Genomic DNA, 18256 nt, shown 5'->3' on the forward strand with positions numbered 1-18256 from the left:
GCAACTGTAATTTAATCCCGTTGTACAACCATGGTAACCTGACGCTCGCTGGGGCTATAAAAGCTCAGTAGGATTGAAAAGCAGAAGAAGGGATGAGACATCTGCAAGCTTATGTTGTGCTGAATACTGTTCGTTCTGGGTGAGTAGCCAAGCAATAGCTCGGCACCAGTTGGGGGGGGGGGGGGGGCAGAGATAATGTGGACTGGAAGATTCTTGGATACATAATTGGAGGAAAGCTGGGGGTTCTCTTGTTGAGGTCGGTGTCTAGCCACCAGCCGGTGGTACCCCTAGAAAGAAATCTCTGTTGGTGTATTAAATGAAAATCCATAAACTGAAAAGTAAATACACATATTTAGGTCAGGGTGGTCAAGATCATGGAGGGACTGTTGGAGGTGCTAGATAAATACTGAATGTAAATCCAAATAATTGAGTCAGGGGGTAAGGGTCCAGCATATAGGGAGCATATATTGGAGGTGGTAGATAATAGTGTTTGTTTTGTTTGTTTTGTTTGTTTTGTTTGTTTTGTTTGTTTTGTTTGTTCGTTTGTTCGTTTGTTCGTCCGTCCGTCCGTCCGTCCCATTGGGCACCAAGGTATCTAATTTATAGACCCAATAGACCTGTATTGCTCAAAGAGTTGAACATATTGGGAAGGGGTGCATCTATTTGGTGAATTCTGGTTATTTTGAAGCACTCAATCTCCTTTGTGCTTAAATGTGCAGTGCTTTGAAACACTGCATGAGGATATTTTTATTACAGGTTGACCTGTTTTTTTGAGACTGCAGTGAAGTGTTTGGATTGTTCTCCTACATATTGAACTCCACAGACACAATCCTTTTTAAATAAATTACGAACTGTGACCGTTTCGTTTTTTTCTCTATATTAAAGGTATTTCCATTGAAATTCGAACAAAAAGTGGTAATGTTATGTGTGATAGTGTGACAACATAAGCACCTAGGGGTGCCACATTTAAAACTCCCCACTTTATTCTTAGTTGGGGGCTGGAAGCGGGGGAGTTTGGTCTCGGTTTGTGGAAAATTCACCCTACTTGGGGCTAAAATATGTTGAATAGTGGGGACTCTCCTAAACGTTAGTATGGGGTTTCTGGAGAAGAATGGTTTTAAACCTTTCCCGCCACAGCCATTTTTCAGTTCTTTTTTTTTTTCATTTTAGTTTTTTCCTCCCCACCTACCAAAAGCCATAACTTTTTTTATCTTTATTTTTCTGTCTATATAGTCCTGGGGGCTTGATTTTTGCGGGACGAGTTGTCGTTTTTCGTAGCGCCATTTATTGTGCCATATAATGTACTAAGAAACGGGAAAAATTATTTGTGGGGTACAACATGAAAAAAACCAGCGATTCCTCCATTTTTTTTTTCGCTTCATTTTTACGGAATTCACTGTGCAATTAAAACAACATATTAACTTTATTCAGCGGGTCAATACGATTAAGACGATACCAAATATATATAGTTTATTTCTATGTTTTACTACTTTTACAAGTACAAAAAGAAGTGTAAAAAATGTAATTTATTTTGTTGCCAAATTCGAGAGCCATAACTTCTTTGTTTTTCCGTCGATTAATTTGTATGAGGGCTTATTTTTTGCGGGATAAGCTGTTATTTTTAATGATACCATTTTGGGGCACATGCAAAGTTTTGATCACTTTTTATTCCATTTTTTGTGGGAAATGATGTGACCAAAAAATAGAGATTCTGGCGTTTACATTTTATTTTTATTTTTTGTACGGCGTACACCATGCGGGTTAAATAATGATATATTGTAATAGTTCAGACTTATAGATGCGGTAGTACCAATTATGTTTTTTTGTTTTTTTTTTATTATGCTGTTTAGGGGAAAATGGGAAAAGTATTTTTTTGAACTTTTAATATTTTTTTTAAAAGAAACAAACATTTTTTCCAATAAGATGTGCTTTTGGCTCAATTTTTCCCTTTACTAAAGGATAAATAGCACCCCCAACATTTATAAAGCAATTTCTCCTGAGTACAGCAGTACCACATATGTGGTCACAAATTGCTGTTTGGACACACGGCAGAGCTCCGAAGGGAAGGAGCGCCATTAGGCTTTTGGTATGTAGATTTTCGCTGGATTGGGTTTCTGTGTAACATTTGCAGAGCCCCTGTAGTACTAGTACAATTGAAACACCACAAAAGTGACCCCATTCTGGAAACAACGCCCCTTGAGGAATTTGTTTAGGGGTATAGTGAGAATTTTGACTTAAGCCGTGAAAATAAACATTTTTTTTTTTCCAATATGATGTCGTTTTAGATTAACATTTTTTATTTTCGCACTTAATATAGGAGATAAAGCACCATAACATTTGTAAAGCAATGTTTCCAGAGTACAGCAATACCCCATATGTGGTTATGAACTCCTGTTTAGACATATGGGAGCATTCAGAAAGGAAGGAGTGGTATTTGCCTTTTGGAATGTCGATTTTGCTGGGATGGTTTGCTGATACCATGTCACAATTGCAATATCCCTGACGTACCATAACAAGTGACCCCATTTTAGAAACTACACCCTTAACCCCTTAAGGACGCAGCCTAGTTTGGCCTTAAGGCTCAGAGCCCATTTTTCAAATCTGACATGTCCCTTTGTGATAATAACTTCGGAATGCTTTTACCTATCCAAGCGATTCTGAGATTGTTTTTTCGTGATGCATTGGGCTTTGTTAGTGGTAATATTTGGTCGATATATTCAGTGTTTATTTGTGAAAATAGCAAAATTTTGAGAACATTTCCAAAAAATAGAATTTTTCTGAATTTAAATGTATCTGCTTGTAAGACAGATAGTAATACCACACAAAATAGAGACTAGCTCAAAGTCATATGTCAGCATCGTTTTTTGAACATTCCTTTATTTTTCTAGGGTGTTAAATTGCTGCTTGTGTTCTAAACATTTTATCATATTTTTAAGATCATTTCAAAAGCCTGTTCTTTTTAGCTACCAGTTCAGAAGTGGCTTTGAACGCCACTTTAAAAACTAGACCCCTCAAAGTATTCAAAACCGCATTTAGAAAGTTTCTTAACCCTTTAGGCGTTTCACAGGAATTTAAGGCAAAGTAGAGATGAAATTGACAAATTTCTTCTTTTTTTGTTGTCAGAAAATCCTTTTTATCCCATTTTTTTCTGTTAAACAGAATTTTTTACCAGAGAAACGCAACTCCATATTTATTGCCCAGATTCTGCAGTTTTTAGGAATATCCCACATGTGGCCCTAGTGCGGTAATGGACTGAAGCACAGACCGCAGAAGCAAAGGAACACCAAGTGGATTTTGAGGCCTCCTTTTTATTAGACACCATGTCCAGTTTGAAGAGGTCTTGTGGTGCCAAAACAGTGGAAACCCCCTAAAAGTGACCCTATTTGCCAGATTACACCCCTCAAGCAACTTATTGAGGGGTAAAGTGGGAATTTATATCCCACAGGTATTTTGCTGCATTTTGTGGAATTAGGCTGTGCATTGGAAAATCTAATTTTTCCGATAAAAGGTACAAATTTTTATTTTTTAGAAGGAATGAAGGTGGAAAAAGCACCCTAATATTTGTACCGCAATTTCTACAGATTACGGCAATACCCCATATGTGGTCATAAACTGCTGGTTGGACAAACGACAGGGCTCAAAGGCAGGAGCGCTATTTAACATGTAGATTCTACTAGATTGGTTTCTGGGCGCCATGTCGCATTTGCAGAGCTTCTGAGGTACAAGTGCGGTGGAAACCCCTTAAAAGTGACCCCATTTTGAAAACTAGACCACTTGAGGAATTATATGTAGCTTTCATGGGGTGCATGCGACTTTTTGATAGTTTTTTTAATGGTTTTTTCTGAGGCGTGGTGACTAAAAAACAGCAATTCTACTATTGTGTTTTTTGTTTTGTTTTTTTCTACAGCGTTCACCGTGCGCTATAAATGACATATTCACTTTATTCTGCGGGGCGATATAATTACGGCGATACCAGATGTTTATAGGTTTTTTTTATGTCTTATGGCGTTTGCACAATAAAATACTTTTTATAAAAAATCATTTACTTTTTCTGTTGCCTTATTCTAAGTGCCATAACTTTTTTTATTTTTCCATCAAGAAAGCCGTGCGAGGACTTATTTTTTGCATAACGAACTGTAGTTTCGATCAGTACATGCAGCTTTTTGATTACTTTTTGTTCCATTTTTTGCGAGGTGAGGTGACCAAAAAATTTGTTCTGGTATGGTTTTTCTTTTATGGCATTCGCCGTGCGGGATAAATAAAATACTTTTGTAGTTCAAGCCATTACGAGAGCGGTGATACCGGTTATGTATAGTTTATTAATTTTTTTAATAATAAAGGACTGATCAGGGGAATAGGACGATTTTTACTTTAATTACTTCACTTTTATTTTTTTATTTTTACACAACTTTTTTTTAACTTCTTTTTTATTTTGTCGCACTATGGAACTTGAAAGCAGGAGGCCCTAATCGCAATTCTAATACACTGCTCAACTACTCAATCAACTACTCGCTGATAGCAAGCATAGTGGGTCCTGACTTTGTCAGGACCCACTAGGCTTCCGTAGATGGCATAGCCGGAGGCCATTGTTAGGCCTCCGGTTGCCATAGTAACCATCACTGCCCGCTATCATGTAGCGGGATGTCGGTGGTGGTTTAACCCCCTAAGAAACCACGATCACTATTGAACACTGCTTCTAAGGGGTTAATCAGCGGGAACACCGTGATCGGTCCCTAATGAAGGAGCTTCGGCAACTGCCGTAAAAGACAGCATTGGTCAGCTCCTGTGTATGCCGGGAGGACGGCCGAAATGGACGATTCTCCCGTGACGTAGTATTAGGTCATGGAGTGCATTTATCAAAGGGTGTAGTGAGCATTTAGACCCCACAGTTGTTTTTCATATAATAAGCCGTTGATGATGCAAAGTGAAAATTAATTTTTCCATTGATATGCCATTTACCGCAAAATAGGTAGTGCCATTGGAGAAACTTACCCCATAAATTAAGTGGGTTCTCCCGGGTATGGCAATACCATACCTGTGGACGTAAACGGCTGTTTAGGTACACTGTAGAGCTTAGAAGGGAAGGACTGTGGTAGTTTTGTTTGAAATACCAGTAAAACTCCAATGTATAATGTGGGGGCATATGTGGAGTACATCCGGGCATCATAATGGAGTAAATGATAAAATTATCCATAGATGTGTGGTAGGCTGAGAAGTTATCCGTTATGCACAGACCAATGTCACTGATAAACGATGTCCTTTCTTATCCCCTTTTGAAACGCTGCACCTTTTTGGGACATTTCCTCCTTTGTAGTTTGGGAAATTTTGATGGGAAAGTGCTGCCCTGGTATAATACAAGTACCTGCCCTCCCTTCCAGCAGATTTGCTATGGTCCTCCCCTTCCAAGTTTCCAAATGCTTCCTTGATAACCATTGGCCTGCACATCGGGATGTTTTTTCATCACCGCCTTACAAGTGCCATCGTTTTTTTGTTTTTCCATCCACGTTGCCGTATGAGGGCCTTTTTTTCACGAGACGAGCTGTAGTTTTTATTGGTACCGTTTTCAGGGGCATTTGACCTTTTTGCTAACTTTTAATTACATTTTTGGGAAGCTCAGACCAATTAACAGCCATTTTGTCATTTTTTTTTTTACATTTTTCGTTACTGTGTTTCCCGTGCAGTATAAATGACACGTTAACGTTAATCGGAAGGTTACTACGTTTACGGCGATACCGTTTCATATCGTTTTTTAATGTTTTATTGCCGATGTAATCCCTTTTGCCTGCACATCCGACTGTTAGTTTTTTTTTGTCCACGTCTTACTAGAGCCATAATTTGATGTCTTTTTTTTCGGTTGCTGGAGCTGTGTGAGGGATGGTGTATGGCGAGAGAAGCTGTAGTTTTATTCGTACCATTTTGGGACACGTGCAACTTTTTAAATCACTTTTTCTTTATTTAATATTTTGGAAGCGGAAATGACCAAAAACAAGCAATTCTGGAATTTTTATTTTTTTCAGCATTCACCGGGAGCCATAAATACATGTTAACTTTATTCTGTGTGTCAGTATAATTACGGCGATACCAAATTTGTCTGTCTGTCTGTCTGTCTGTCTGTCTGTCTGTCTGTTAGTCTGTCTGTTAGTCTGTCTGTCTGTTAGTCTGTCTGTCTGTCTGTCTGTCTGTCTGTCTGTCTGTCTGTCTGTCTGTCTGTCTGTTTGTCTGTCTGTCTTTGTTTTTATGTATTGCAGCTTTCGCACATTCAAATTACTTTTAAAAATTTTTTTTAGTTCTATGTCCTATATTCTGAAAACCATAACTTGATTTTATCTTTATCGACAGCAGGAAGTGTTTTGTTTTTTTTTGCGGGATGGGATGTAATTTTTATTGGTACTATTTTATGGTAAATGTGACTCTTTGATAACTTTTTATTCCAATTTTTTCTGGAAGATGTGGCCTAAAAACAGCGATTCTTGCGTAGATTTTACCTATTTTATCTTACAGGGTTCACTGTGCGGGAAGAATTATGTAATAGTTTTAGAGTTTGGGTCGTTATTGACATGGTGATACCATTTATGCATTTATTTTTTTCTTAAGTTTTTATTTGTATTTTTTTTTCTAAGTTTTTTTTTAACCTTTTTTTTTGTCTCACTAGGGGCCTTGAAGGCCTTCAACACTGATTGCTATACTAATACATTGCACTACCTACGTACTGCAATGTATTAGAGCCATCAGTGTGTCACTGTCCGCAAGCCTATTAGGACCTGCCGGACCATTGTTAGGCCTCAGGTTGTCATATCAATCGTCGGCATCGTGTAGTGGGCGTGCTGATAGGCTAAAAACCCCTTAGATGCCGTGGTTGCTATTGACCGCGGTATCTACGGGGTTAATCGGCTGGAACGCAGGCCAGCTCTAGTCCTGGCCGTTACAGCAGGGTTTCAAATGTAATATACAGCTGACACTTGGCGGTGGTGGCGCGAGCTCCGCTTCTGATCCCGTGTTATCCCCTCAACGTAACTGTAATGCGGTTTGCGGGAACCACTTCCCCCATATATATATGTCGGCGCATGTCGGGAACCTTTCCAAACCAATGTATACGCTTCCACTATTTCTGTCTGTCCTGTATCAATGTTAATTACTTTTGCTTATCTACCTTGTTTTTATGTTTTATAGATGACTCCTGTTCCTCAGCAACATAAAACTGATGGTAAAGGTCAAGCAAATATGGGATTATTTAGTTTCTCAGCACCAAAGTAAGAATCTTTTAAAACTCTACCTGTAAATAAAAATTGATTAAAATGTTATGAAAATAAAATAACTGGGTAGTGTGAGGCCAACACTTAGCAAAGTGTTGGCTCCTCCTATTGCTGGTGTTTTGGGTCTTGCTCAAAACAGACACTTACGCCCAATTTCAACTTCACTCGACCATCCTCTCCTGTTAAAGAGGCTCTGTCACCAGATTTTGCAACCCCTATCTGCTATTGCAGCAGATCGGCGCTGCAATGTAGATTACAGTAACGTTTTTATTTTTAAAAAACGAGCATTTTTGGCCAAGTTATGACCATTTTTGTATTTATGCAAATGAGGCTTGCAAAAGTACAACTGGGCGTGTTTACAGTAAAAGTACAACTGGGCGTGTATTATGTGTGTACATCGGGGCGTTTTTACTTCTTTTACTAGCTGGGCGTTAGGAATGGGAGTGTATGATGCTGACGAATCAGCATCATCCACTTCTGTTCGTTAACACCCAGCTTCTGGCAGTGCAGACACACAGCGTGTTCTCGAGAGATCACGCTGTGACGTCACTCACTTCCTGCCCCAGGTCCTGCATCGTGTCTGCCACATCGGCACCAGAGGCTACAGTTGATTCTGCAGCAGCATCAGCGTTTGCAGGTAAGTAGCTACATCGATTTACCTGCAAACGCCGATGCTGCTGCAGAATCATCTGTAGCCTCTGGTGCCGATGTGTCCTCGCTCGTCTGACACGATGCAGGACCTGGGGAAGTGACGTCACAGCGTGATCTCTCGAGAACACGGCTGTGTCTGCACTGCCAGAAGCTGGGCGTTCTGAAGAGAAGTGGATGATACTTCTCGTCAGAACGCCCAGCTAGTAAAAGAAGTAAACACGCCCAGATGTAACACACATAATACACGCCCAGTTGGACTTTTACTGTAAACACGCCCACTTGGACTTTTGCAAGCCTCATTTGCATAAATACAAAAATGGTCATAACTTGGCCAAAAATGCTCGTTTTTTAAAAATAAAAACGTTACGGTAATCTACATTGCAGCGCCGATCTGCTGCAATAGCAGATAGGGGTTGCAAAATCTGGTGACAGAGCCTCTTTAAGTCAACTCGATCTTTGGATTGTAGAATCATGCTTCCTGTCTGCCTGAAACCATCTGCTTTAGTGGCTTTCTTCATCTCAACTTGCCTAGTACTCTTGATAAATGCCAGACTCCTGGGGAGAGCTTAGTTTTTCAATATATAAAGATCCAGGTATGTTGGACACAGGGAAAGACTTCCTTCAGGCTAGGATCACACACACAGTTTTGATACGGTTTTTTGCTAAGGTTTTTTTAGCCAAGCACAGGAGAGAATACAAAAGAAAGGAGATTAATTTGTTTTTTCTTTATACCTTACGTACATTTTTGGATACACTTCTGGAATTGGCTAAAAAAAAACTGAGCCAAAAACTGCATCAAAACTGTGATACTGGCATTACATGAACAATCTGTTTCTGCAGACAGTCTTTGTCACTAGCCTACTCAAATTTACTAAGGTGTGACCTGCAGCCTGGGGGTCATGTGGGACTTGGCCAGGATTCTTGAGTGCAGAGATATGTACTAGTATTTTCTGCTGTTCACATACCAGCTTTTCTGTGCTATGATCAAGGGAAGTGGCACATTCATCGGGTAGTGTTTGCCTAGATATGCAAGGGGTATTCTCGATGTGAACTTTATAGTCTACATGGCCACCTCTGGGACCCGCACCAATCTCTAGAATGGGACCCCCTAAGCCCCATTCTATCTTACTCGCTCTGCTGTCTCCAGGCCACTTCCTGGTTAGGTGGTGGGGAGTTTTGATAATAGCCGAGTGCTCGCTGAGCTACTAAGTTTCCGTAACTCCCAGAGAAGTGAATGGGAGTTACGGAAACAACGTAGTACCGCAACCTACGCTGTTCTTAGAAACTCTGTACATCTGAAAACTGCGTACATAGTCGAGTTACGAAAACGGCGTAACTCGCAGAGCTACGCTGTTTCCTTAACTCCCATAGAACTGAATAGTAGTTACGGAAACAGCATAGCTCTCATGCTGCGCTGCTTCTGTAACTGCCATTCACTATTATGGGAGTTACGGAAACCGCATAGCTCAGCGAGTTATGCTGTTTCTGTAACTCATCCATGTATTGCAGTGTATTGTACCAGCGATCTAATCGCTGGTTCAAGTCCCCTAGGGGAACTAATAAAATGTGTAAAAAAAAAAAAAAGTTAGATACATTTTCAGGAGTGTAAAAAAATATTAAGTTAAAAAAAAAGTAAAAACAAAAGGAATGAAATAAAGTGATAAAAACAATTGTATGTACCAAAAAATGACGCAGAATGTGCTGAAACAGAACAAATTATTTTTTTTAACAAATAGTTTTTGCTTTGTAAAAGTAGTAAAAAATGTAAAAAAAATTCTCATTTTTTTTGTAGTCTAAAACCTGGGTGCGTCTTTATAGTCAGGTGCGTCTTATAGTCCGAAAAATACAGTAACTCCTTAACCCCTTCCCGCAATTTCACGTACAGTTACGTCATGGGAGATGGCCTGTTCCCGCATCTCCACGTAACTGTACGTCATGGAGATGAAGCTGGCTCAGGAGCTGAGCCAGCGACATCACCGCCGGGTGACAGCTGTATGTTACAGCTGGCACCCTGAAGTATCGGCCAGGACCGGAGCTAGCCTCCGATCCGACCGATTAACCCCTCACATGCTGCGTTCAATAGAGATCGCAGCATGTGAGGAGTTTATAGCCATCGGCACCTCAGCAACGTGATCGCTGGGTTGCCGGTGGCTGCAAAGGCGATCGGAGGGCTAATGCTTACCTCCCGGTCCGCCAGCAACGGAATACTCCTATGCCCCGTCGTCGGCGGGGCCCAGGAGGCTTCTAGTACCATCGGCAAGATGGCGCCGGCTCAGCTTCCGGCTCAGAAGCTGAGCCGGCGTCATCAGCAGTGGGTGTCCGCTGTATGTTACAGCGGACACCCCGATCTATCGCCAGGAACCGGAGCTAGCTCCGATTCCTGGCATTAACCCCTTCGATGCAGCGATCCATTGTGATCGCTGCATCCTAGAGGTTTGTAGCAAATCGGCAGCCTTGCCACGCGATGGCAAGGCTGGCGACTGCTACCATGGCAACAGGAGCCCTAACAATGGACTCATGGACTCCTGTCTGCCATTACCTAAGCTGATTAGGCCCCGCCCAGAGGCGGAGCCTGATCGGCTTGCTGTCGGTGAACAACTGACAGTTCTATTACATTGCACTACATAGGTAGTGCAATGTATTAGAACATCAAACAAACAGTTGGACCTTCAAGTCCCCTAGTGGGACTAAAGAAAAGTGTAAAAAAAAAGTAAAAATAAAAGTTGTAAAAAATACAATAAAAGTTTCAAGTAATAAAATAAAACACAATCGCCCTTTTTTCCCTTATCAAGTCATTTATTATTGAAATAAATAATAAAGCCATACATATTTGGTATCGCTGCGACCGTAACGACCTGAACTATAAAAATATTATGTTATTTATTCCGCACAGTGAACGCCGTAAAAAAAATAACTAAAAAATACTGACATAATTGCTATTTTTTGGTCACTTTGTCTTCCAAAAATTGAAATAAAAAGTGATCAAAAAGCCGCATGTACCTAAAAATGGTATCTATAAAAACTATAACTCGTCTCGCTAAAAACAAGCCTTCATACAGCTCCGTCGACGAAAAATGTAAAACAGTTATGGTTCTCACAACTTGGCGACAGAAAAAATCCATTCTCTTTACAAAAGTTATTTTATTGTGCAAAAAGTTGTAAAACATAAAAAGTGCTATAAATTAGGTATCACCGGAATCGGACTGACCCGCAGAATAAAGGTAACATGTAATTTATAACGCATGGTGAACGCTGTATAAAAAGAACTAAAAAAATATGCCAGAATTGCTGTTTTTTGGTCACCTTGCCTCCCAAAAAAAGATAACAAGTGATCAAAAAGTCGCATGTACCCCAAAATGGTACCAACAAAAACTACAGCTCGTCACAGAAAAAAAAACAGCCCTCATGTCACTACGTCTATGAAAAAATAAAATTAGTCAAGGCACCAATAAGCCAGGAAATAAAAATATGCAGTTGTGCCGGCCCGAGGGGAACATTTCTTCTGTTTCAAGTGGCGAATTATCAAGGCCCCTAAAATTAGGAAACCAGGAAGGGGAGGGCCCAAACATATCTGCTGGAAGAGAGGGTGCCCGTATTATACCAGGACAACACTTTCCCAGCAAAATTCCCCAAACTTCAAAGGTGCGGAGTGTGGACCAAAAGGGGAATAAGAAAAGACCATTTATTAGTGCGACACCGGCCTGTGCAGAAAGGATTGTGTCACAGCGTAACACACATCTATGGATTATTTTATTGGTTTTTTTTACCCCACTATACCACCTGACTATGCCCCTTATATACTCCGCCCGCCTTACATGTGCCCCCACATTATAAACGGAAACACCAGTAAGACTCCAAACAAAACTACAAGCAAAATCCACGCTCCAAAAGCCAAATGGCGCTACCTCCCTTCTGAACCCTACCGTGTGCCCAAACAGCAGTTTACTTCCACATATATGGCATCGCCATACCCGGGAGAACCCTTTTAACAATTTTTGGGGTGTGTGTCTCCAGTGGCACAAGCTGGGCGCCACATATTGGCATATCTATTGAAAAACCATTTTCACTCTGCAACATCACGTGCATACCAATTTCTGCCAATCACCTGTGGGGTTAATATGCTCACTACACCCCTAGGTGAATACCTTGAGGGGTGTAGTTTCCAAAATGGGGTCACTTCTGGGGGGGGGGGATCCACTGTTCTGGTCCCACAGGGACTTTGCAAATGCGACATAGCGCCCAGAAACAAATCCAGCAAAATCTGTACTCCAAAAGCCAAATGGCGCTCCTTCCCTTCTGTGCCCTACTCTGTGCCTAAACAGCAGTTTATGACCACATATGTGGTATTGCCGTACACAGGAGAAGTTGCTTTACAAGTGTTGGGGTGCTCTTTTACATTTATTTGTTGAGAATATGAAACATTTTCAGCTAAAACTTTGTCTTATTGAAGAAAAAGGATTTTTTTTATTTTCACTGCCCAATTCTAATAAAATCTATGAAACACCTGTGGGGTCAAAATGCTCTCTACACCCCTAGATGAATACCTCTAGGGGTGTAGTTTCGTGAATCGAGTCACTTTTGGGGAGTTTCCACTGTACTGGTACCTTAGGAGCTTTGCAAAAGTGACATGGTGTCAAGAAACCAATCCAGCAAAATCTGTGCTCCAAAAGCCAAACGCCACTCCTTCTCTTCTGATCCTTGCCGTATGCCCAAACAGCAGTTTATGACCACAAATGGGGTATTGCCGTACTCCAGAGAAGTTGCTTTACAAATGTTGGGGTTCTTTTATTCTTTGTTGAGAAAATGAAAAATGTTGAGCTAAAGCTACGTCTTATTGGAAAAAAAGGATTTTTTTTATCTTCACTGCCCAATTCTAATAAAATCTATGAAACCTCTGTGGGTTCAAAATGCTCACTACACCCCTAGATGGATTCTTCAAGGGGTGTAGTTTCCTAAATGGAGTCACTTTTTTGGTGTTTTCACTGTTTTGGTCCCTTAGGGGCTTTGCAAATGCGACGTGGTCTCCGCAAACCATTCCTGCTAAATTTGATCTCCAAAAGCCAAATGGCGCTCTTTCCCTTCTAAGCTCCGCCGTGTGTCCAAAAAGCCGTTTATGACCACATGCGGGGTATTGTTTTACTCGGGAGAAATTGCTTTACAAAAGTAGTGGTGCATTTTCTCCTTTTAGTCCTTGTGGAAATTAGAAAAATTAGCTAAACCTACATTTTCTTTGAAAGCATGTAGATTTTCATTTTCACGGCCTACTTCCAATAATTTCTGCAAAAAACCTGCGGGGTCAAATTGCTCACTATACCCCTAGATAATTTCCTCAAGGGGTATAGTTTCCAAAATGGTGTCACTTTTGGGGGATTTCCACTGTTTTGGTGCCGCAAGAGCCTTTCAAACCCGACATGGAGCCTAAAATATTTTCCAATAAAAAGGAGGCCCCATAATCCTCTAGGTGTTCCTTTGTTTCTGAGGCCGGTGCTTCAGTCAATAAGTGCACCAGGGCCACATGTGGGGTATTTCTAAAAAGTGCAGAATCTGGGCAATAGATATTGAGTTGCGTTTCTCTGGTAAAACTTTCTGCGTTACAAAAAAAATAGATGAAAAATGAATTTTGCAAAAAAAAAAAAGAAATTTGAACATTTCACATCTACTTTGCCTTAATTCCTGTGAAACATCTAAAGGGTTAAGAAACTTTCTAAATGCTGTTTTGAATACTTTGAGGGGTGAAGTTTTTAAAATGGGGTGACTTATCGAGGGTTTCTAATATATAAGGCCCTAAAATGCACTTCACAACTGAACTGGCCCCTGTAAAAATAGCCTTTTTGAAATTTTCTTGAAAATGTGAGAAATTGCTGCTAAAGTTCTAAGCCTTGTGATGTCATAGAAAAATAAAAGGATGTTCAAAAAACGATGCCAATCTAAAGTAGACATATGGGTGATGTTAATTAGCAACAATTTTGTGTGGTATTACCATCTGTCTTACAAGCTGATACATATAAATTTAGAAAAATGCAAATTTTTGCAATTTTTCACAAAATTTTGGTGTTTTTCACAATTAAATACTTAATGTATCGAGCAAATTTTGCCAGTAACATAAAGTCCAATGTGTCACGAGAAAATAATCTCAGAATCGCTTGGATAGGTAAAAGCATTCCGGAGTTATTACCACATAAAGTGAAACATGTCAGATTTGAAAAAATTGGCTGTGTCCTGAAGGCCAAAACAGGCTGTGTCTTGAAGGGGTTAATTCAGTCTAAAAACCAACAAAAATGCTATTTTTTTTTAACGGATTTTGTTCCTAAGCAGTACATGAAAGTGGCACTATCAATTTATTTAATTCTTTTTATTTTTTCATGCAAAATGGTCTTAACGTATAGTAATTTATTTTCATTTTGATTACCTTTTCATGTGAATTTCTTTTTGGGAGGGTAGTAACAATATTTCTAATTCATTTTGATTTTAGGGGAGTATATTTTTTTCAGTGTAAAGCTGTGAATAACAAGAATCCTTTGGAAAGCCCTCCAGTAAAGATAAAGGTTGTGCCAGATCCTAATAAACCAGCCAGTGTTTCTGTGAAATTTGATAAAGGTGTAGATTTTACTGCTGGGTCTGTTTTTCCTGGTGAGTATGTCCTTTTACTTGAACTTTGTATTGGGTAGAACTGGAAAACAAATCACACTGAGTAAGGCTGTGTTCACATCATCGTTGTGTTTCCTTCGTGGGGTTCCGTCGGAGCTTTCCGTCGCGGTTACCCCTCAACGGAAAAGCAAACGGAAACCAGAGCTTCCGTTTGCAGCACTATTGATCTCATTGGTGACGCAAACTTTGCTAATGTTTTCCGTTTGTCACTGTTCCGTAAGAGTTACTTTTTTTTTTTTAGACTGAATCAATAGCGCAGTCGAACTACTCAACAGAACTCAACGGGAACACAACGGTGATGTGAACAGCCCTTCCCAAATGATGCTGTACTTACCATAATATAGTAATCCCACTGAATAACAACAATAGTTCAGTGGTAGATAGTCACATCTACCCCACCTCAAATGTGAACATAATAGTTAATAGTGTATTCAGTGATTTTGTATGGTACATGAATTGTTTCTTTGACAGTCCGACAAAATGGTTGCGTGTGTTTAACCAGTACAGGACCGGGCTATTTTGAGCGTTCAGGACCAGACGCCGTTTAGCCATTTTTAGCACACGTTGGTTAAATGGCTATAATTTTTTTATTTGGGCTAGCGATGTGATTTTTGCGACTTTTTTTCCGTAGACAATGCAGGTTTCTTTTTTTTTTTTTTTTTTTATCATTTTTATACACCTCTTTTTTGCTATTTTAGAATTTTTACTCTTAGTTTGAAAATAATAGTAAAAAAATGAGCTTTTTTACTTTTCAGCTATTTATTTATTTTTGGTAATATAGTTTTACCCTAAAATAGACCTTTTATTTGTGATAGTCATTGTCTACCATTAAGTTTAATATATTACATGTCTATATTGGGGTAATTGGGTCCAGGCTAGCGTTAGGACAATGATTGGCAGGGGGGGGGGGTCTTTTTGGGGTGGGTATTGTATGTGTATTTATTATTTCATTTTTTTTGCACTTTACTTTTATATTTTTATTACTATGGTCTGTCACTCAAAGGTCAAAACAGACCTTTGGGGAACTTTTTATATATTTTTTTTCTTTCTTTTACATCATGCTTTTCCACTGGAGCTGCACAGCAGCCCCAGTTACAGGGGAAATCAGCCCTCTCATAGTGACGATTGTCACTAATAGGGCTGTGCTGGGTCTAGTAAGACCCAGCAATAGTCAGTCACTAATGGCATCCCAGTGACCAGAGACAGCAGCGAGACATTTAGCGCTGTGTAAAAGAGATCGGGGAAGACCGAAGCAGCGAAAGCTGCTTTTATCCTCCTCAGGGTCCCTGGCAGTCACTGACAGCCGGAGACCCGACATTCAGCTGCCCGATCGCTCGGGCAGCATGTTAAAACCACCGTCATTAAAAGTCTATGGTGCGGGTAAAAACACAGCCAGCGGTCGGGAACCAGTTAGTTACTGAAGATCGAATGTGTGTTGTAACAGATATTCTGCACAGATTACACATGGAAAATCTGCAGCAAACTTTTTCCCAGTAACAATCCTCAACATTTTTTGTATTTTCAGCAAGGAGTATATAATTTGCAGTAATTCATATTAAAATTACAGTAGGTTTACGTGATTTAAAGCTTTCTATTTATGCTGGGCATTACTATAACAATGCTTTTTTTTGAATAAATAGGTAAATTTAAACCTAAATGTGACTGAAATTGGAAGGATTTTTACCACCACAATACTGTTTTAAAAACTTTTACATTGACTAATCTACACCGTGTTCCAAATTATTATGCACATTGGATTTAAGTGTCAAACATTTAATTAGTTTTTCAATTAAATTAATGGATGGTATTGTGTCTTTGGGCTCTTTGGATCATTGTAATCAATCTCAGACACCTGTGATAATTAGCTTGCCAGGTGTGCCCAATCAAAGAAAAACTACTTGAGAAGGACGTTCCACATTATTAAGCAGGCCACAGGTTTCAAGCAATATGGGAAAGAAAAAGGATCTCTCTGCTGCCGAAAAGCGTGAAATCGTGCAATACCTTGGACAAGGTATGAAAACATTGGATATTTCAAGAAAACGTAAGCGTGATCGTAGTACTGTGAAAAGATTTGTGGCTGATTCAGAGCACAGACGGGTTCGTTCAGATAAAGGCATAATGAGGAAGGTTTCTGCCAGTCAAATGAATAGGATTAGGAGAGCAGCTGCTAAAGTACCATTGCAAAGCAGCAAACCGGTATTTGAAGCCGCTGGTGCCTCTGGAGTCCTGCGAACCTCAAGGTGTAGGATCCTCCAGAGGTTTGCAAGAATGCATAAAGCTATTATTTGGCCACCCCTAAACAATGCTCACAAGCAGAAACGGTTGCAGTGGGCTCAAAAATACATGAAGACAAATTTTTAAACAGTCTTGTTTACTGATGAGTGCCATGCAACCCTGGATGGTCCACATGGATGGAGTAGTGGATGGTTGGTGAATAGCCCAACAAGGCTGAGACGTTAGCAAAGAGGTGGCAGAGTCATGTTTTGGGCTGGAATCATAGGGAGAGAGCTGGTAGGCCCCTTTAGGGTCCCTGATGGTGTGAAAATGACCTCTGCAAAGTACGTAGAGTTTGACTGACCACTTTCTTTCGTGGTACAAAAAGAAGAACTGTGCCTTCCGTAGCAAAATTATCTTCATGCATGACAATGCACCATCTCATGCTGCAAAGAATACCTGTGTCATTGGCTGCTATGGGCATAAAAGGAGAGAAACTCATGGTGTGGCCCCCATGTTCCCCTGACCTCAACCGTATTGAGAACCTTTGGAGCATCCTCAAGCAAAATATCTATGAGGGTGGGAGGCAGTTCACATCAAAACAGAAGCTCTGAAAGGTTATTCTGACATCCTGCAAAGATATTCAAGCAGAAACTGTCCAAATACTCACAAATTCAATGGATGCAAGAATTGTGAAGGTGATGTCAAAGAAGGGGTCCTATGTTAACATGTAACTTGGCCTGTTAAGTTTTTTGATTGAAAGAGCTTTTGATTTCTGTAAATATGACCTCCTGATGCTGCAAATTCAACAAATGACCATTTTAGTTCTCTTTACAACCTTTAAAATGTTTTGATCTCTGTTGCGCATAATAATTTGAAACAGTGCATTTTGAGTTTTTTTACTTCTAAAAAAAAAATCTGTTATTAGATTTGTTCAATAAAATTTGCATTATACTCCAATGGTTGATGGCTTGAAGATTATACTGACTGTCATTTGCATCGACTATTTAGGAAAATCAGCGAAAGATAACATTTGCATAATAATTTGGAATGCGGTGTAGTCTAAAAGACAAACATTCATCCGGTATCCAATTTATTACTATTAATATGAGGAGATTTGCAGTCATTATTTATATCTTTATACTAAAGTTGTTCACGCTCTCACTGCCCTAGACATCTTTTACTTGGATCACAAAAATTTGTGGCTCAGGGGGGGATGCTGTATTATGTTAAAATACTATACAGCTCCCCTCTGAACCACAGATTTAGTAGTTCTACACAGTACCCCCTCTGAACCACTGATTAGTACTGTACAGCGTCCCCTTAAAACACAGATTTAAACAGTCAAAATAAAATTGGTGGCAGGTGGGGGCCATCTTGAACGGGTTCTCTGGGACTTTTATATTAACCTATCCTAAGGATTGGCCGTTATCAATATTCGATGTGTAGAGGTCAGACTCCTGAGACCCTTGCCCTCAGCTGACTGAACA

The 18256-nt window shown here is 39.9% G+C and overlaps 1 protein-coding gene across 1 annotated transcript in view; it reads left to right on the forward strand.

Annotated features, from left to right (window-relative positions):
• Positions 1–18256, forward strand: part of SMCHD1 (structural maintenance of chromosomes flexible hinge domain containing 1) — a 312622-nt gene that overhangs the window by 190168 nt on the left and 104198 nt on the right. Inside the window, exons 31-32 of the mRNA XM_075826377.1 lie at positions 7171–7250; positions 14377–14534. Coding sequence (XP_075682492.1) covers positions 7171–7250; positions 14377–14534 — 238 coding nt within the window. The remainder of the gene's footprint in view (positions 1–7170; positions 7251–14376; positions 14535–18256) is intronic.

This window comes from Rhinoderma darwinii, chromosome 5 (genome assembly GCF_050947455.1).
Source record: "Rhinoderma darwinii isolate aRhiDar2 chromosome 5, aRhiDar2.hap1, whole genome shotgun sequence".
Classification (NCBI taxonomy): Eukaryota; Metazoa; Chordata; class Amphibia; order Anura; family Rhinodermatidae; genus Rhinoderma; species Rhinoderma darwinii.